A 20,097-nucleotide genomic window follows, 5' to 3' on the forward strand; every position below is an offset into this window, starting at 1 on the left:
GGTAGAGTGGTGTCTTGCTGATCAGTGTCCCATACTGCCTCTTGCTCCATGTGATCTGAATGAACTATGAAAAGGACTCTTGCCCCAAAGTGTCATCTTGTCTCTATCACCTCTGCTACAAACCTGTCTGCACTTCTCACAATTAAAGAGCAATTTGTGTCAGGGAAACCATTATAACATGTAAAACTTCCCTTAATTAAGAAATAGTAATTCTTGGATATAGTAATATATTAAAACATTGATATAGCCAACAAGTCATGTCCACCCATATTACACAAGGGGTACACAAGAGGTGTCTCAGATGCATTGATGCATTAAGGCAGGTGAATAAAATGGGTTCTCCTCTACCAACTCCTTTCTCTCCAAACCCTCCAAGTTTAAAGGTTGTTTTCTATCCTTCTTTTGGATTCCTTAACTATTCATGAGAATTGTTTCAACCAGTTGAAAAATAAGTATGCAGTTTATTATTCATTTCACTTAATGAGATTAATCACATTACTCATAAAGAAAAGGAGATACAGGCATTCTTTACTATATGATTTGTCTTAGATAGTGATGCAAAAGATGGAGTCAGAGGTAGTAAGCTAAACAAATAATACTCCCTAATGCAGAAGGGAGATAAAGTTTTACAGATGAATTATTCTGCTTTCATATTAGAATCATTGTGCTCCAGGTATATCAGACAATTGACTGAGGCTCCTTTATGTGCATATGCAAAAATGAAATAAAAAAAAAGAAGTGAAAAGCCTAGGGAGTTTGAATTAAAACCTAGGCTGTGTGAGATAGGTGTTATGAATGAGATGAAAAACAAAATTGATACATGTGTAAACATTTATTAAGCACTCATGTTATGGAGACCTCATGTACACACAAATTTTATGCAGAATTTGTCTATGCAGAAGTCACAGAGAAGTTAGAAAAGAAAGACTCATATTGCTTTGCATAATTTTCTGTAACTATCAAGAAAAAATTCCTGTTCAAAATATATAATTTTCTATTAATATCCTTCCCTCTCATTTAGGGCAATTTTTATCATCCTGAGAAGACTACTTGTCAAAATCAGCAATGATACTCACAAGTAGATTCTGTAGTAATATCTGTTCAGACACTGCTTCTCTTCTATCCTTTCTCTCCTCCATTCTGTACAATAAACACCTCTCCTTTACATCTCTTATATTCCTGTTGTCTCTGTGCTTCAGTCTGGATATTTTATATCATCCTATCTTAACTGTTCATTAACTGTCTAAACAGCTGTATCTAATCTACTAGTAAATCCACGTATTATATTCTAAATTTCAGGTATTGTATTTTTAAGTTCTAGAATTCCATTGGATTATGTCATATAGGTTCTAATTCTGCCCTAAAATACTTCATCTTCTCATCCGATTTATTCCCTGGGACTATTTTTATTATCTGCCTTTCTCTCAGTTTTCAGTTATTTCATTGGTCTCCTGATATGCCTGGCAACTAGTGATTGCTGGGGTAAATTGTAAGCAAACTATTTTAGACATAATTTGAGGCTCATGCTATCCTTCTCCAGAGAAAAACAGATGTAAGAGTAGAATCAGATCACTTTAATTCAGTCTAGCATTAATACAACTCAAAACTGGATATAAGTATTTGCAAGATCTGGACTATTTCTAGTTTACCTTTACTCCTAAGGAGGTATTGTCCATTCAGGGGTCCCAGCTAAAAACTTGGAGGGTTAACCAGGTCCACTCCAGTTTGGTTTTCCCTGAATGACAGCTGTTGTCTCCCTAGCCCTGTGAAACTACTGAAAGCCCTAATCAGCTTCTCAGCTACAGTGTTCTCTTCAGCTTTTGGCATCTCTGCATCATTTTTTGAATCAGAAAATACCTTAAAGAGGCAATGCTTAGGGCTTTTATTCTCTCTGGAATTCTGGTCCCTCAACTTATTGCAATTTTTATAATTTTCTAATGCTTTCAATTAGTTTTGTTCCAATTTCATATGCCTTTTCTGGTTGTTTGTATTTAGAGAGTTCATTTGATATAAGTTATTCCTCCAGTGGAAATGAATATCTTCAAATATCTATTAATTTTTAAAACATAAAACCTGCTCTGATCCAGCATTTTGACTTTTAGTATTTTATCCTACAGATTAATTAATACATGGGCCCAAAATATATGTACAACAATGTTCATTCCAGTATTATCTATAAGAGAAAAAGACATGAAAAAAATCAACAAAGTACATCAATAAAGAATAGGTTCAATACATGATAGCATAGCTATGTAATGAAACACAATATATTGTGAAATCAAATGGCCTAGGTTTGTATGTGGTAAAATGTAAATGATATGTATATGGAACAAACAAAATCATATGTATGTGAAAAGTAATATGTATAGCACATACCAATTTAGATAAAAATGAATAAACACATGCATATATATTTTTATATGCAAAAGAATGTTTCTAAAGAGATATATTAGAACAGAAGAGAGTGATTGTTCTGGGAAAGAACAGAAAAACTAGGGGCTTGGTGTCACTGGAAGACTTTTCATTATTTTATTGTGTTGAATTTATTTTTCACATATTACGTTTTAATTTTATATTTAATACACACTATTTAAAAGAAAAAATAGTATGATAAATATTACATGCCATGAGACGAGAAAAATAGCAGCTCAAAGAAAGCTTATTTAAGCAAGAAAACCTCACAGTAGTGAGTTTGAATTGAGATTTTAAAGAGAGATTTAGCAGAGTGGTGGAGGGATAACACATGCAGACAGGGAAGGATAACATGGAGGTAGGAAGAGATATTCACTGTAGGGAAACCACTGATAGTTCAAAATTGATGAAGCATAGGGAGTTATTCCATTGACTACCTATCTTACAAGCCTCATTTTCCACCAAGGACAGACTGTGTCAGGGTAAGGAGTTGAAATTTTATTTTGAAGCATAGGGAGCAACTCCAAAGTCTATAAGGAAAGTGTAATATATGATTAGCTTTGCATTTCATATATATCATGATGGTACTGTGGACTACTGACTGACAAGGTGCAAGACAGGGAGGAGATACTTGTGCTAGACGACTGCTGCAGTAATCTACAGGAGATGCCAATGTGGTGATTGTGAGGATAAAAGGGAGGAAATAGTAAGATATTAAGAAGGGTAGAATTAAAAGAACTTAGGTTCTTAGGAACAAAGGAGTATATGAAGTTACTTATTACAATTTCCTTTTTTGGCTTGAACAACTGAGTAGACAATGGGGCCAGCCCTTCAGTGTCAGGAAACATAAAAATGGCATAGATAAGAAAGAAATGTTTAGTTCTGCTGTTGAGGTTGAGGGGCTTGGGGACGTTTAATAGATGACAGTGTGGGGGTACAGCTGAATACATATAGATGTCTGGAACACAGGACAATGTTGAAGAAACAGACTTAGTTATTACAAGAATAAAACTTGTAGTTGATGTCATGGGACTATTTCAGATCACCACAGGAGGAAGGCTATGAAGGGAACCACAATATATAAAAGGTGGAGTATACATAGAAAGCCCCAAAGGAAAGCTAAGGAAGTACTCAGGAAGATTTCAGGAGTGAGTAGCCTCACAGAAGCCAATGGATGACAGTTTCAAGAAGGAACATACTCTTTCAGAGAAATCAAGAAAGACAGGAGCTGAAATGTGTCAGTGGTATTGAGAAACTAGATTACATACTGTATTAATGTGACAGAATTACCTAGTGCTTGTTTGAAGGTCAGATTTCTGGTCCCTGGTCCCTCTGAGCAGAAATTTGTGGGGATGGAAAAAGAATTTATGCATTTTTAAGAAGGTTTCCAGTGAATTACACCCTCAGGTCTGAAAACAACTATAGCAAATTGTAAACTCTTCAAGAAGAAGTATCTTGTTTGTTTAACTCCTCATGTATACTTAGTGTTCACCATAGCATCTGTCATATAATAGATCCTCAACAAATATTCAGTAATTTAAAAATGAGATGAATGAATGAATAGACGGAGAGATGAAAAGCTACTGAATGAAAGAACTAAAGAACTAATGTCTGCCAAAATCTTGGCATTATTGGAGCTTACATTCTAATGGTACAGGGCAGATAATATACATGTGAACAGATGAACACATAAAATAATTTGCAGAGATCTGCTTTAGCTAGAGTAGTCAGGGAAAGCTGCTTTGAGGAGGTGGCATTTAAATTATCATTTAAATAATGAGAAGGTATTAACCAGTGATAGTCTGTGGACAAAACATTTTAGGCAGGGGAAGGTCCTAATGAGAAAAAGGGTGAATAAAGTGTGTTTAAGTAATAAAGAGACCTATGCGGCTACAGCTAAGGGAATGAGACAGAGAATGGGAGAACCGTGGAAGATGAGCCTGAAAAGATGGATAGGATGCTGATCATATAGGCTCTCACAAGTTGTGATCTATCGCTGTTTGGATGTTATTCTAATTGCAATAAGAACCCACTTACATTTTAAACAAAGTAGGGATATGATTTGATTTACACTTGAAAAATATCATTCTGATATCTATATAAATAACGGATCACGGCAGGGCAATGGTGGAAGTAAGCAGACCAGTTAGAGGTTGAGGTAGTATTCCAGACAAGAGGTGATTATGGTATGGTGGTAGTAGTAGAGACAGTGAGAAGAGCTTGGAGTTATAATAGAATATATTCTGGAAATAGAGCAGACAAGATCATGTTAATGAGTTAGATATAGCAGGTGAGGGAAAAAGGAGTCTAAAGAATTTGGATTTTTGCCTGTAGGCAATGAGGACTCATTTAAAGTTTTGATTGAGTGACACAAATACAGTAGAATATATTAGAACGATTATCTTGGGGCAAGAAGCAAACAGAATTCTTTGGAAAATAAAATAGAAGGTAGAGGCAAATTTGGAGGTGTCAGTATTATTCTAGGCCTGAAGTAACAGGCATCTGAATTAAGGTGATGACAAAAGGAATGGCAAAAAAACGATGGATATCAAGGCTACCATCGAGTATGTAGAGATTGAATTTGTGGTATCTGTGGGCACTGAAGTTTCGCTGATAAATATGGACCACAAAGACTTGGGAGTCATCAGAATATAGCTAATAAAGTCAAGAGAGCGATTGAGATTACCCAGAAAAAGTTTCTAAAGGGAAAATGGAGCCTAAACTAGGAATCAGTAAAAGAGCAGGACTATCCAGAATGAAAGTAGAAAAACGAGGAAAGTGTGGTTCCATCAATGTAACTAGAAGCATTTCAAGATGCGTCTGTAACTGGGAAATACGGACTAAGAAGTATCTATTGTGTTTGGCAAAATGGGTATCGTGAGTGATTTCGGTCACAGCTGTATCCGTTTAGAGGCAGAATGAGAACACAGATTCCAGGTACTTGAGGCATCTCAGACATGAAGAAGTACTGACAATGAATACAGATAACACTTCTATATATTTTGGTTTTGAAGCAAAGAAGAAAGAGAGGTAGTCAGAGAAAAACTAGGGTGGAGAAAGGGGGTCTTTAGGATGGGACAGTCTGTATTATGTTCCAATATTGATGTGAAGGAGACAAAGAGACTGAGAATGAAGACAGTCGAGGGGGTGGGTTGACTGCAATGTCTCTGAGAAAGCAGGTGTGAATGGGATCCAAGCACAGGTAGGGCCTTAGCCATACAAGGAAGAAAGAACACTTCTCCCAGTTACAGTAAGCAAGGATAGGTGTAGGTACAGGGAAATTAGTAGGGGTGGTGCTGGAGTTGGGAGGGAGGCAGTGCGATTTCTTATATCATGGCTCCTATTTCCTCTGTGAAGGAAGATGCGTCATCCACTTAAAGTAAGGGGTAAGGTGAAGGGATTTTAAATTTTAGGACAGTGAAGAAGGAATAAAATAGCCATTATGGAGAATGGGTAGAAAATAATTCTAGGGAAATGTAAGATTGCCAGAGCAAGTTGAGGAACTTGCTAAAGAATCATTGAATAAAATGAATTTTGCATTTTGTGTTTAAACATCCTATGGTAATACGAAGGTTAACTCATAATCAACATCATGGTGCTTCTCAAAACCTTGTTTCCCTTTTCTACAAAGAATATCAACACACTTAAAATCTAAACTTATGACTTCGAATTATGGAAATAGCTCTTTTGGCCAATACTTTGGCTAATGCCAGTCTCTCACTTCTGAATTTTTCTTTCATTTCCATAAATCTATACAATGTTTTGGTAGAAGCTAAATTTAGTCTGATGGCAGTGAACAGATGTAAACATGATATAATGGAGCTACAGAACAAATTGCTGTGAGAAAAGTCCTATCAGATAAGCATAGAAAGCAACCATGTTCCATAAATTGACTTAAATAAATGACACCAAATTATCTAGAAACCAAATACAATTTGTCACAATTATATAATCATTTCATTTTTCTTTTAATCTTTACTATCTGCCTGGAATATACTAGATGCTTAATAATAATTATTAAGGAATTAACACTAAAAAAAATAACATTTCATAGATTTCTAGGCATTTGGTACATATTGATTGATAAACCATAAAATAATCAATTACAAATAACTCCCCCAAAAAGGTAAAACCCATGAAGGTATTGAAAAGTGTAACTGCTAACAATTCATATCACAGCAATGGTATTAAAACAGCCCAGAGACAATATTGATGAATTAAGAGCATGGGACAAGAAAATGATAACTTGTTAAAAGAGATAGGTTCTTTCATAGGAGAGAGATTTTCTTTTTTCCAGCATCATGATAGAATATAAATACCCCACATAGTGTAATAATTAAACATTCTAGTTAATGATGCATTGCCATACTAAACATAACATTTGCTCTAAAACTCTAATAAAATATAGTACATTGAATGGAAAGAGTAAATGAAAACAACTGAATATTTAATGTTTAAAACATGTTTAGGGTTTCACAATAAGAAGTTAAGTAGAGTAATTTGAAATCTTGGGATAATTTTTTTTTTACTATGCTGCAAGTCAATTTCTTAATTGGTAAAAGAGAAGGGGTTACATTAATCTCTAACTCCTGTTTCTGATGACAAAGCATGTGATCACACAAACTATCAGATACTTTAATAGTATAGCACATTTTATATAGAATATAGTGTTCATTTTAATAAAAATAGACTTTCTGACAGAGCAATTTCTTTTTAGGTATAACTGTGTCATATTTGGGTTAACAAGTCGGTAATTAATTTTTATAATTTAAACATTTTCATTTCCATTTGAAGTTTATTTTTTCATAAATATACTATAAATGTATTTGATTTTTTCTAAAATAAAATAAATTTTGTAATCATTATATCATGGCATTATTTTGTTTTCTCCTTTAGATGACTGTATTTTGAGATCTAGTATAAATTCTTACCTCTATGAGATATGGCTCCATTTGATCCAGGGTTTTCCCAAGATGCTTATCAGGATCTAAGCCTGCCAAGAAAGGTTAAATTTTTTAAAGATAACTATCAGATAGGAACTTTAAAGACACATTCCCTTTCCCTTGGCCCCTCCTTGCCTAGGAAAGCAGTGTGTATATATTTTAATTGCTTTGATCATAAAGTAAAATGTACTTTGCTAGTATTTACTTTTCTATTCCCCTTGGGTAACTGGTTTTATTGCTTCTGAAAAGTAAGTTTCCATTTATTTCAATTGCACTGTGTCAACTACCAGATGCATTGTTTCAATTCCTTTATTCATTTTGAGGATAGAAAAATGTCTGGAATTTTAGGATAGAAAAAAAGAGTATAATTTCAAATACCTAAACTTTTAATTCTTTATATTTTAATGGTTACGGTTTATTTTACTGATGGACAACAGCATTAATTTTCTGATTTATCCCTATTTTATTTAAACTTCAAACTTCTTACTTAGACAATAAGAGTAGAAAATAGCAGTAGACTGTTATGCTTAAGTATTAATTCACTTAATAGTAGCATATGGGCACAAATAATTGCATTATTAAATTAAATGACATTTCATTTCAATGACTCCTTTGCAACAATGTATTTTTCAAGTAAAGATACAGACAACTCTGAAAAATCATCACTGTGCCAACAGCATGTGCATAACCTTTAATAAAGATATTAAACTGACATAACAGTAGCGTTTACATAGGTGATGGAGTGCGGGAGACAAGTGTGAGCTACATGAATGCTTTCTATACACCAAGACTAATCAGCCAGGAAAAAAATCACATGTCACAAGTTGGCCATGAAATAAGTGAATTCACTTTGGATATTTACATTCATATTTACATATATTGGCCTAACTTCATTTACAAAAGTTAATGTAATGAAAGGCAATACTATAGTGCAAAGACAGTTTTGTCAACAAATGGTGTGAAATAACTGGATATCCACAGGCAAAAAAAAATGGATCTAGACACAGACTTTACACTCTTCACAAAATTAACTTAAAATAGATTGTAGACATAAAGGTAAAATGCAAAATTATAACATTCCTATAACAGGAAAAAAATCTAGATGGCCTTGGTTATGGGGTATTTTAATACACCCCACCAGAAGCATTATCCATTAAGGAAACAATTAATAAGCTGACTTCATTAAAATTAAAAACCTCTGCTCTGTGAAAGACAATGTAAGAAGAAGAAGAAGAAAAGCCATAGACTGAGAGAAAAGAACATCTGATAAAGGACTAGTATCTAATATACACAAAGAACTCTTAAAACTCAACAATAAGCAAACAACAATCCAATTTAAAAACGGGCAAAAAGACCTTAACAGACACCTCACTAAAGATATATCGATGGTAAATAAGCATATGAAAAGATCCTCCACATCATATGTCACCAGAGAAATGCAAATAAAACAAGAAGATACCACTACACATCTATTATAGAGGCCAAAATCTGGAAAACTTACAACACCAAAGGCTGGCAAGGATGTAAAGCAATACTATTGCTGATTGGAATGCAAAATGGTACAGTCACTTTGTAATGGGAATACATGTAAGACAGTTGGGCAGTTTCTTACAAAACTGAACATATTCTTACTAGATGATCCAACTATGGTGTTCCTTGGTGTTTACCCAAAGGTATCAAAACTTTTGTCTTCACAAAAACCTGCCCATGGATGTTTATAGCAGCTTTATTCACAATCGTGAAAATCTGGAGCAACCAAAATGTCTTTCAGTAGGTGAATGACTAAGTAAATTGTATACATCCAGACAATGAAATATTACTCAGTGCTAAAAAAAAAAAAAAAAAAAAAGCAGCTATCAAGCCATGAAAATACATGGAGGAAATGTAAATGTGTATTACTAAGTGAAAAAAGCCAATCTGAAAAAGCTACATACTGTATAATTCCAACTATATGACATTCCGGAAAAGAAAAAACTATGAAGATAGTAGAAAGGTCAGTGATTGCCAAGGGTTTTGGGCAGGGGGCAGTCAAGGTTAAACAGGCAGAGCACAGAGGATTTGTAGGGTAGAAAAATACTCTGTATGATACTGTAATGATGAATACGTTATTATACATTTGTCAAAACCCATAGAACGTACATCCCAGCAGTGAACCTTAATGTAAACTATGAACTTTGGGTGATTATGATGTGTCATTGTAAGTTCAACAATTTTAACAAATGTACCACTCTAGCAGGGGAGGTTGATAATGGGGGAGCTCATGCGGTATGGGGTCAGGGTATGTGGAAAATCTCTGTACATTTCTCTTAATTTGCTGTGAACCCACAACTGCTTTAACAAAATAAAATCAAAAAATTTGGTAAAGTTTCCTTGTGGTCTAGAACATGATCAGATTTTATAAATGCTCCATCTGTGCTTGAATGAAAGTGTGTTTTCTATCTGTTGAAAGCAAGATTCTGTACCCAAACACATAAAATCATGACCATACTTGTTAATTTTGCTCTTCAAATCTTTTATGGCCTTAAAAATTTTTGATATCCATGAACCATCAGTTTCTAATAATAAGGTAAAAAAAACTCCCATTATGATTTTGGTTTTAATAATCTCTTCTTATAATTCTGTCATTTTTCCTTAATATATTTGAAAGCTATGTTGTTATATGTGCACAAACTCATAATTTCTAAAACTTTTTGAAAGAATTACTCTGCTTATTAAGAAGTAGTGACTTTTTCATCTCCATCAGATTTTTATCTTGTAATCTGTATGTCTTCTATGAACATTGCGACACCAGCTTTCTTTTGTTAATCTTCCATATATATTTTTTCCATTATTTGTTCTCAAATTTTTTGTATTGTTGTAGATGCCCACATATAATTGGGTTTCTTTTGTTTCACTCAATCTTATAAATACGACCCTAAAGAACCAAGTTTAATAATTTTATGTTATATGGCTGGACCTGCTTCTAGCATCTTAGTATAAATTTTCTGTTACATTAAGCTTTATATCTTTTTCTTTTTTTTCTGCCTCATACTGAGTTGAAAATAATTTTAATGTTTTACTCTGCTAATTAGAATGCTATAGAGTGAATTTCTACTTTTCAGATAATCATCTGTGAATTTTTGCATACATTCAAAACCATAGTTTTAAAGTCTTAATGTATTAACTCTCTTCAGCATCCTTTAGACCAGAACTTAGTATGTTTTAACTAGACACTACACAGGCTTCACCATTTCAGTTATTATTGTGTTGAATTTTTTTCCATTATTTTTAGCAAGAAAAATTAAGGTTATCAACATAGTTTACAATGTTTATGCTCACTATTGTTTGTCATTCATTTCTCCTTGAATCAATCTATTTCTAACTGAAGTTTGTTCTTTATTCTTTCACTGAAGATCTGTGAGTGGTATATTCTCCTAGTTTTTACAGGTCTCATAATGTCTCTATGTTTCTCTCACAATAGTTTAGTTGCAATATGTGACTTTTGGCATTTGCGGTTCCTAATGAAAATTACGATGTCAGTCTGATAGCAGCTCCCATATAAGGAATCTTTATTTTCTATATGCTAGATTGTACAATTTTCAACATACCTATGACACAATTTTCAACATACCTACTACAGTTTGCAATCTTAATTCAAGGTGTCCAGGCATATGTTTATTTTAATTAGTACTGGACAGCACCTAATGTGTACTTTCAATTCAAAAACTCATGTCTTTCTTCAAATCTAGAGTATTTTCAGTTATATCTGCTTTTCTGCCTTCTATTTTTTCCTTGAAACACGTATTATACAAATACTGCAATTTCCCAATCTAGCTTCCATATTTTTTAATTGCATTTTCTATTTTTTTCCTCTCTCTGTGGCTTTTTCTATTTTTTTGCTCTCTCTATGCCTTCTTGGTGAATTACTTTTTCTCTTTTTTTCCGCTGCACTCATTCTCTCTTTGACGTGACTAGCATTTATTCCACCCACTGAGGGTTTTTTTCATGACTATGTTTATGTTTCATTTCTAAAATTTCTAATTGGTTTTCATATCACTCTGTTACTGCTTCATTCTTCATTCTGGGCGATTTATTTTTCTAATAACTACTTTTTTAAACAAATGGATTTTATATTTTTCTTGATCTCTCTGAGGTTCTCCCTCATGTAGGGCACCTCCCATTTCTGTCTCCCCACAGGACATGACCGCCCAACTGCTTCTGCCTGCTTCCTGGATCCCTACGTCACAGCGCACAACTTCAGTCCTGTTCACTACTTTCTGTCTTTTCATTTCTAGCTAACAGAGATGTTTACAGTGTTTTCCAGCACAATTATGTTTTTCACATTTTTCCTTCTTATATTTATCTATGACTGCCATGGGTTTGGGAAGTTTGTTAAAATCCAAAGCATGAATATACAAGGTCAGCATGGCCGGAAGTCACTTTTTAGCTTTCCCTCCAACTCTGTGTGTGTGGTGTGTGTGTGTGTGTAACAACACATACATATATCACAGTCAGCATTAGGGCATCATTTAAAAAGTCTCCCATGATTGAATCTGAGAATTTGTGTTTTGCATTCTATGCATGAGCCTGGAAGTAAATATATGCAAATATATGCCTGTAAGGCATAAAAGGGAATTTAAGAGCATACAGTTTTACACAGGTAGGCACCATAAGATCTCATTTTTCTTGCAGTCTTTTAATTCATCGTAGAGTATCAAGCCCCAGTTCAGAATTGTTACAGTATAGAAACAGCAGTTATATCTCATTTCAGAGATGGCTGTATTCCACAGTGGATAAAGTCATTTGGCTTGCCTTTAAATATGAGTCAGTAAATAATGTAAAACACCCTGAACACACTTTCCACATGAACCTGTGGTCTTCACACAGTTACAGCTTGGTAAAAATTAGTTGGTCATTTAAACACTTTTCTGTATTCATGAAAATATTTTCAATACATTAGCTTGGGCTAAGCACTAAAAATTCCAGGAAGCTAAAATCATTGAAATAAATAACACTTAAAACATTACAGAAAAATTTTCAAATATTTTCCTGAGACATATTAGAGATAATTTCACTACAAAAGGAGATTATTGTACAACTAGAAACTATCTAAAATATTTAAGAGCCAAATTTCTTTTCTCTCAGAGCTAATAATAAAATAAGCTTCACGCGTATCTACAGGTTTGGTAATAGGGTCTGGGTAAAGTTCAGTGAGGGTGTATATGCTGCTATGATTCATGGCCTGAGGTTTTAGACCACGGGTATCCAATCTTTTGGCTCCCCTGGGCCACAGCGGAAGAATTGTCTTGGTCCACATATGAAATATACTCACACTAATGATAGCTGATTAGCTGAAAAAAAAAAAAAAAATCTCATAGTGTTAAAGAATTTACAAATTTGCGTTGGGCTGCACTCAAAGCCGTCCTGGGCCATGGGTTGAATGAGCTTGTTTTAGATATTTTACACAGGGCAGAAGCATTTCACACACATGAAAGATGGTTTCAAAGGACATCTAAAACCAAGGAATTAGCAGGATGTAAGAAACAAACAATTTTAAAACATATTTTTCAGAGGTTATGCCAGGTGATTTAGGTAGGCTTTTTTGGCACGAACAATGATTTAGGTGTTCCTATATCATGATGTGATACTATTTAAACAGACTATAATTCTTTTCCATAAAATGTCTAGGTTTTAGTAATGAAACTACTTGTTTAAATTGAATATAATAGCCTGCATACTCTTCTGAATGGATTTTTATACTTTAATTCAACACAGCTTATAATATTTACTTCTATCAGGCTAACATGTTCCACTGTACTTGATTATAATAACTACAAAGGTCTTTTTCTCCTGATGCCTTGCTGGTTACTTTATCTGAATATCTGAATACTTTACCTGAGCACAGTCTGCCTTTGCTTCAATTTTTCTGTTCATTAGAAAGTGACAAGTCATTGGGGACCTCATGATCACTGTCCATATGCCATGTACTGCAGATTGTTTACAGAACATATTTTCTTGGATAAAATCCAGAGATTCCTAGCAATTCCAGTTACTGTCCTTGCAAAAGCAATGGCCTGAAGCCACCCTGATCTTTGAGATCTTTTCTAAATCATCTGAAACTACTAAGCATCAGATGATATTAGGGATGTTAGGGATGTTGTAGGAAGATTATTCATCCTACCCCAGAATATATTTGGATACAGAAGTTTCCTCAAGAAATTCTTTAATGCTTAGCACACCAATGATTCCATAAATATCAAACTATTAATACATGAAAACAAAAACTCATAGTAATTGTTTTTATAAGTATAATTAAAGATGAATACTTAATTTTCTTACACTTCCCCATATTCCACAAGTTTCCTCATCTATCAACATCTAAGCATTGTATGCACAGTGTTTATAATATTTACTTTCATTTCCCTAAATATGATTATTAAAATAATTTTAAAACAAAGATCTGAAAAAACAGATCTCTTTAGTGTGAAAAATTGTTAGCTTATCTATAATTATGAAGCTCTAAGATTTTAGTTTTACATTTTATGTATTTTGGTTTTGGTATTTTCTAATTAGATGATATACACAAAGATTTCTGAATGATCCTTCTTAATTGAGAAAGGAAGGTCAGGGTCATATTAGCATTAATAAAATATATTTCTCAATAGACTTATTTTTAAATTTTTGTTTTAAATGGCTCAGAGAGAAACATTTTAAAAAAGTCAATGTCTGAGTTAAATTTTAACACAAAAGATAGACATCACAGCATCTCTACTTTACCAACAAGAAGAACCCACTTATGTTTCTAAGCACAACTAAAGAATGATGCTAATATACCAATATATTTGCACTCAAATAATTCTATCCTATAAAATCATTTTAAAGTATATGAATATATAACAATATCTCAGTAAATTTAAAATCCAACTTACACATCCATTCCATTTTCAATTTCTAATTAGTAGCCACTCAACTGGTAAATGCAGCTGGTCCAAAAGGCACAATTTTCTTTTTCTTTAAATAAACCCTAGTATCTAGATCCTACACAATTTTAGTATACTTTAAAAATCTCTCTGTTAATCTTTGTTACATCATCATTCTTATTTTATTTTACATAAAACTGCATTACATTAAAACCTTTGAAGGAGCTATTAAAAGCCTCTGAAAAAGCCACAACAGTTCATTGGCTTTTTCAATGCGATTCAACTTTATCTAAAAGCTTCAATTTACCTCAGTCCTTGCAAAAGATTTTTCTTTTTAAAATTTATTCAATTTAGGTGTCTCTTTTCTAGTAAAGCTTGGGTTGTGAACAGACACAAATTGTGCTTCATCAAAATCCTAGCAGTCAGTACAATTTACTTCTTGAGCCAGTTAATTATGGAATGTGAGTCTTTATGTATATATCTCCCTATAAAAACCTTTATAATCACTGAGACAATTACATTAGTTAATGTTAACATAAATATCAATATCAACAAATATCAATATTAATGCAGATTATGATCCATAGGATCCAGGACGATGTTAAAGTACATTTTAACTCTAATACACGAATATGTTACTTTGAGTTACCAACAATATTTTTGCCAAAGTACAGAAAAAATTTACTGTAAACCCTGACACCTAGCCATTTCATCATGTCATACAGACATTCCTTGATGGAAGCTGGGTGGATGAATAAACCCACAACAAGACCTAGGCACTGATAACTCCATGCAGAATTAAGAAATTAATTAGGAGGAAGAACCATAATTTGCAGAGCTGACATCTATTTTACTTTACTTGCATGTATCAATGGGAAGCAATTACAATTCAATTAAAATATTCAATTTTATTACTTTACTTACTGACCTTGAAGTTAATGCCTGTTTTATTTAATTGCATCATCTATGAATAAATGTTAACCCTACAATGTTATGCCCCATTATTTTCAATGCATTTTTCAACTTCTCAGCTGAATTGTATCAATTTATTATCTACTGTCATGAAAGCAAGTGGAGGTTTATCTTTTCAGTACAGCCCAATATATGAAGAGAGAGACATCACAAAATGGTTGACAATGCTATTTTTAAGAGTCAAGTAAAGTGAATTGTCTTCTCATCTCAACCTTTGTAGCCTAGAGTTTTACTGTAAAATCAGTAGGTGATATTAGAAAAGGTATAATCATTCTGAGAAGCAATTTCTAGTCTGTCTATAATTCTTGATAAATCCACTGAATACAAGAACTGAATATCTCACGTATCTTTCAAACTAAAACACACACACACACACACACACACACACACACACACACTCCTGAAATCTCTTCCTATCTCTACCAGGCTTACTGGCTAACTGAACAAGTAGATACCATTTTTAAAACTCGAACTGTTTTGTGGGTAAATATAATTTTTATTTGTTTCCAGACTCCTGCTGAACACACCATTATTCTATAATTATTTTTAGAAATAAAATGACAGAATTTTTATTTAAAAGAACAGATAAGAAGACTGGTCATATAATCTCTAAAAAAATGAGCTTACATATATGAAAGTGACTATCTCAGGAAGGACCTTATTTCAATTTTTCACATTTTCCATTTCTACAGTTAGACTTAAATGCTTACAGCTCTTAGAGGTTGTGCTACGAGTTGTCTCAACATGTGACTTCTTTGCTTTGAATGTAAATGTTTTAAATTCTCCAGTCAAACATACAGAGAGGCAGAATGGATGAAAAAGTGAGCACCAACTATATGCTGCCTACAAGAGACTCAGTTTTCACCTTAAAACACCCTCATAGACTAAAGGAATGGAAAAAAAGATCTTCCATGCAAATAGAAACAAAAAGAGCAAAGATAGCTATACTAATCTTAGACCGAAAAGGTTTTAGGTCGAAAACTGTAAAAAAGACAATAAAGGTCATCATATAGTGATTAAAGAGCCAATTCATCAAGAGGATGTAACAATGGCAAACATATATGCACCCAAATTGGAGCACATAAATATATAAAGTAAACAAGTCTGAAGAGGCATAGACTACAACACAATAATAGCAGGAGATTCAGTACTCCACTATCAACATCGGATAAAACTTCCAGACAGAAAATCAATAAGGAAACATTGGGCTTGAACTACTTTGGGCCAAAGGAACCTAATAGATATTTACAGAACATTCCTTTCAACAGCAAAAGCATAGAAATTCTTCTCAAGTGCACATGAAACATTCTCCAGGATAGATCATATGTTTGGCCACAAAAAAGTCTTAACACATTTAAGGTTAAAATCATGTCAAGTATCTTTTTCAACCACAATGCTATGAAACTAGAAATCAATAAAAGAAAGAATCACGGAAAATTAAGAAGTGCGTGAAAATTAAACAATATGTTCCTGAAGGAGCATATGGCCCTATCTTCCTGGGTCAAAGAATAAATTAAAGGAGAAATTAAAAAACATCTTGAGACAAAAAACAAAGTGGAAACACAATATCCCAAAATTTATGGGATGCAGCAAAAGCAGTTCTAGGAGGAAAGTTTGTAGCAATAAATGCCTACATCCAAAAGGAAGAAGGATCTCAAATGAACAACCTAACATTATAGCTCAAAGGATTAGAAAAAGAAGACAAGCCCAAAGATAGCAGAACAAAGAACATAACAAAGATTAGGGTATAAATAAATGAAAATCGAGCCTGGAAAAACAATGCAAAAACCAATAAAACAGAATTTTATTTTATTATATTTTAATTATTTTATTTTATTATTAGACAGAGTCTTGCTCTGTTGCCCAGGCTGGAGTGCAGTGGCACGATCTCAGCCCACTGCAACCTCCGCCTCCTGGGATCAAGTGATTCTCCTGCCTCAGCATCCTGAGTAGCCGCGACTACAGGCATGTGTCACCACGCCTGGCTAATTTTTGTATTTTTTTAGTAGAGACAGGGTTTTACCATATTGGCCAGGCTGGTCTCAAACTCCCGACCTTGTGATCTTCCAGCATCGGCCTCCCAAAGTGCTGGGATTACAGGCGTGAGCCACTGTACCTGGCCTAAAACTGAGTTGTCTTGAAAAGCTAAACAAAACTGACAAACCCTTAGCCAGACTAAGAAAAACAGGGACAGGACTCAAATAAAATCAGAAATAGAAGGGGAGACATTACAACAGGTAACATGGAAATACAAAGGATCATAAGACACTACTCTAAACAACTACATACCAACAAATTGGGCAATCTAGACAAAATGGATACATTCACAGAAACCTATAACCTACCAAGACTGAATCACAAAGAAGTTGGAAATCTGAACAGACCAATAACAACTATGGAGATTGAATCAGTCATTAAAAGTCTCCCATCAAACAAATGCCCAGGACCAGATAGCTTCATGGCTGAATTCTACCAAAAATTTAAAGAGCTAATAGCAATCTTTCTTAAACTCTTTCAAGAAAACTAGTATTGAAGAAGAGGGAATACTTCTAAACTAATTTTACAAGGCCAGAAATATTCTAAAATCTATGAACTGATAATTTTACTTCTGTGTAACATAAAGTAGACTTAGATATTTTATAGACTCACTTTTAGAATCAATGGCATATATGAAATAAATGACCAATAAATAATATTAAGTATAGTTATGCAGTTAATGATAATCAATAACTGCTGGTGATAGCTCAAATACCCCTTTTTGTACATTAAAAATTACTATAAAGCTTTTGGGGTGTACAGAACAAATAATAAGTGAAAGATGTGTGGAACACAGAGAATTTTTTTTTTAAAGAAGGGATCTGAAATGTTTATTCTTGAAACATTTTCCTAATCGTTCTTATCAGTTTTCAAGATGATGAGTACTGGAAACTGAAAGAAGCTTGAGTAGAGAGTGTCTGAAGGTGGAAGAGTTGAAGCTAAAAATGTAGACAAAAGCCAGGTCCTATATGGCCTTCTGTTTCATTTTAAGGAGTTTATGCTTGAAAGTAAGGTCATAATGAATACTGAGAAATTCAAACAAAACAATGATACGATCCAATTTGACTTTTGAAACATCATTCCAGCTTCAGTCAAGTTCCTTGGTAGAAAATAAGACTGGAGGTAAGAAGGCAAATAAACAAGGTGCTGCAACAGACCAGATGAGAGAGGATGTAATAGACAAAGCATTAGAATAGAGGAGAACAGAATTGAGAGCAGCATATGGTAGGTAAGATATATAATACCAGTGAATTGGATGTGGGGAATACAGGAGACAGAAAAGGGAAGAATGAGTCTCAGGTTTTTGACTTTGAGCAAATTAAAAGATGGTGGCACCAGGTGTTATTCCTTCAAATATATATATAAATCAAATAGATGAAGGTTTGGGAAGGACAATAAAGGGTGAATTCAATATTAATTGTGTTAAAATTGACATGTATTTAAGTTTCCCACGAATCATCAGAGAAGAGTTATCTAACTAGATTTTGGTCTATAGAAACAGAAGCCATGAAGTGAAATCTCAAGGAGAATATTTGAGTGAGAAGAGAAGATACAGAAAAAAGCCTTGAGGAATACCAAATTCTAATGAACTTACAGTAGTAATGAAATGTTCAAAATGCAAATCTGGTCTAGTCATTTTCTTTCCCCTATCAGCTTTATTGAGATATAGTTGACAATTTAAAATTATATATATTTAAGTTGTACAACTTGATGACTTTATATATGTAAACACTGTAAAATATTCACCACAATCAAGTGAATTAACATACCCATCTCCTCACACAGTTATCATTTGTGTGTGTTTTGAGAACACTTAACACTTATATCCTCTTTGCAAATTTCAAGTATGCAACACAATATTGTTAACTATAGACACACTGTTGTACATTAGATCTCCAGAACTTGTTTATCTTGCATTACTAACTCTGTACCCTTTAATCAACATCTTCCCAAATCCTTCTCCTCTCTATTCTCTGGTAACTACCATTCTATTCTTTATTTCTTTAAGTTTGACATTTTTAGATCACATATATAAGTAATACGATGCAGTATTTGTCTTTTTGTATCTGGCTTATTTTACATAGTATAAGGTCCTCCAGGTTCATCCATGTTGTTGCAAATGGTTAGATTTTCTTTTTAAAGGTTGACTAATACTCCATTGTATAAATATAGCACATTTTCTTTAGCCATTCATCTACTGACATACATTTAGGCTGTTTTCGTATCTTAGTAATTGTGAATAATGCTAAAATAAACATGGGAGTGCAGATATCTCTTGGAGATATTGATTTAATTTCCTTTGGATATATACTCAGAAGTGTGATTGCCAGATCATACAGTAGTTACATTTTTAAAATTTTGAGGAATCTCCATACTGTTTTCCATAATGGCTGTACCAATTTACATTCCCACCAACGGTATACAAGGGCTCCCTTTTCTCCCACACTTATCTTTCACTTTTCTGATACTCATTCTAACAGGTGTGACGTGATACCTCATTGTGGTTTTGATTGGCATTTCCCTGGTGATCAGTGAAATTTAGTACTTTTTCTTATATCCGTTTGTCATTTGTATGTCTCATTTGGAGAAATGTCCATTGAAATCCTTTGCTCTTTTTTAAACAAAATTATTTGTCTTTTTAATTCCTTAACAGATACAGGATTTGCAAATATTGTTTTGCACTCCCCAGGTTGCCTTTTCACTCTGCTCTTTCCTTTGCTGTGCAGAAGCTTTTTAGTTTGATGCAATTCTATATGTCTATTTTTGCTTTTCTTGCCTGTGTTTTTGGTGTCATCTAAAAAAAAAATCATTGTCCAGTAAAACGACAAGATTTT

General features: G+C 33.5%; 1 protein-coding gene across 1 annotated transcript in view; it reads right to left on the reverse strand.

The window, feature by feature from the left end:
• DPH6 (diphthamine biosynthesis 6) overlaps window positions 1-20,097 on the reverse strand; it is a 178,622-nt gene that overhangs the window by 33,949 nt on the left and 124,576 nt on the right. Inside the window, exon 6 of the mRNA XM_025390187.1 lies at window positions 7,344-7,405. Coding sequence (XP_025245972.1) covers window positions 7,344-7,405 — 62 coding nt within the window. The remainder of the gene's footprint in view (window positions 1-7,343; window positions 7,406-20,097) is intronic.

Source organism: Theropithecus gelada, chromosome 7a, assembly GCF_003255815.1.
Source record: "Theropithecus gelada isolate Dixy chromosome 7a, Tgel_1.0, whole genome shotgun sequence".
Classification (NCBI taxonomy): domain Eukaryota; kingdom Metazoa; phylum Chordata; class Mammalia; order Primates; family Cercopithecidae; genus Theropithecus; species Theropithecus gelada.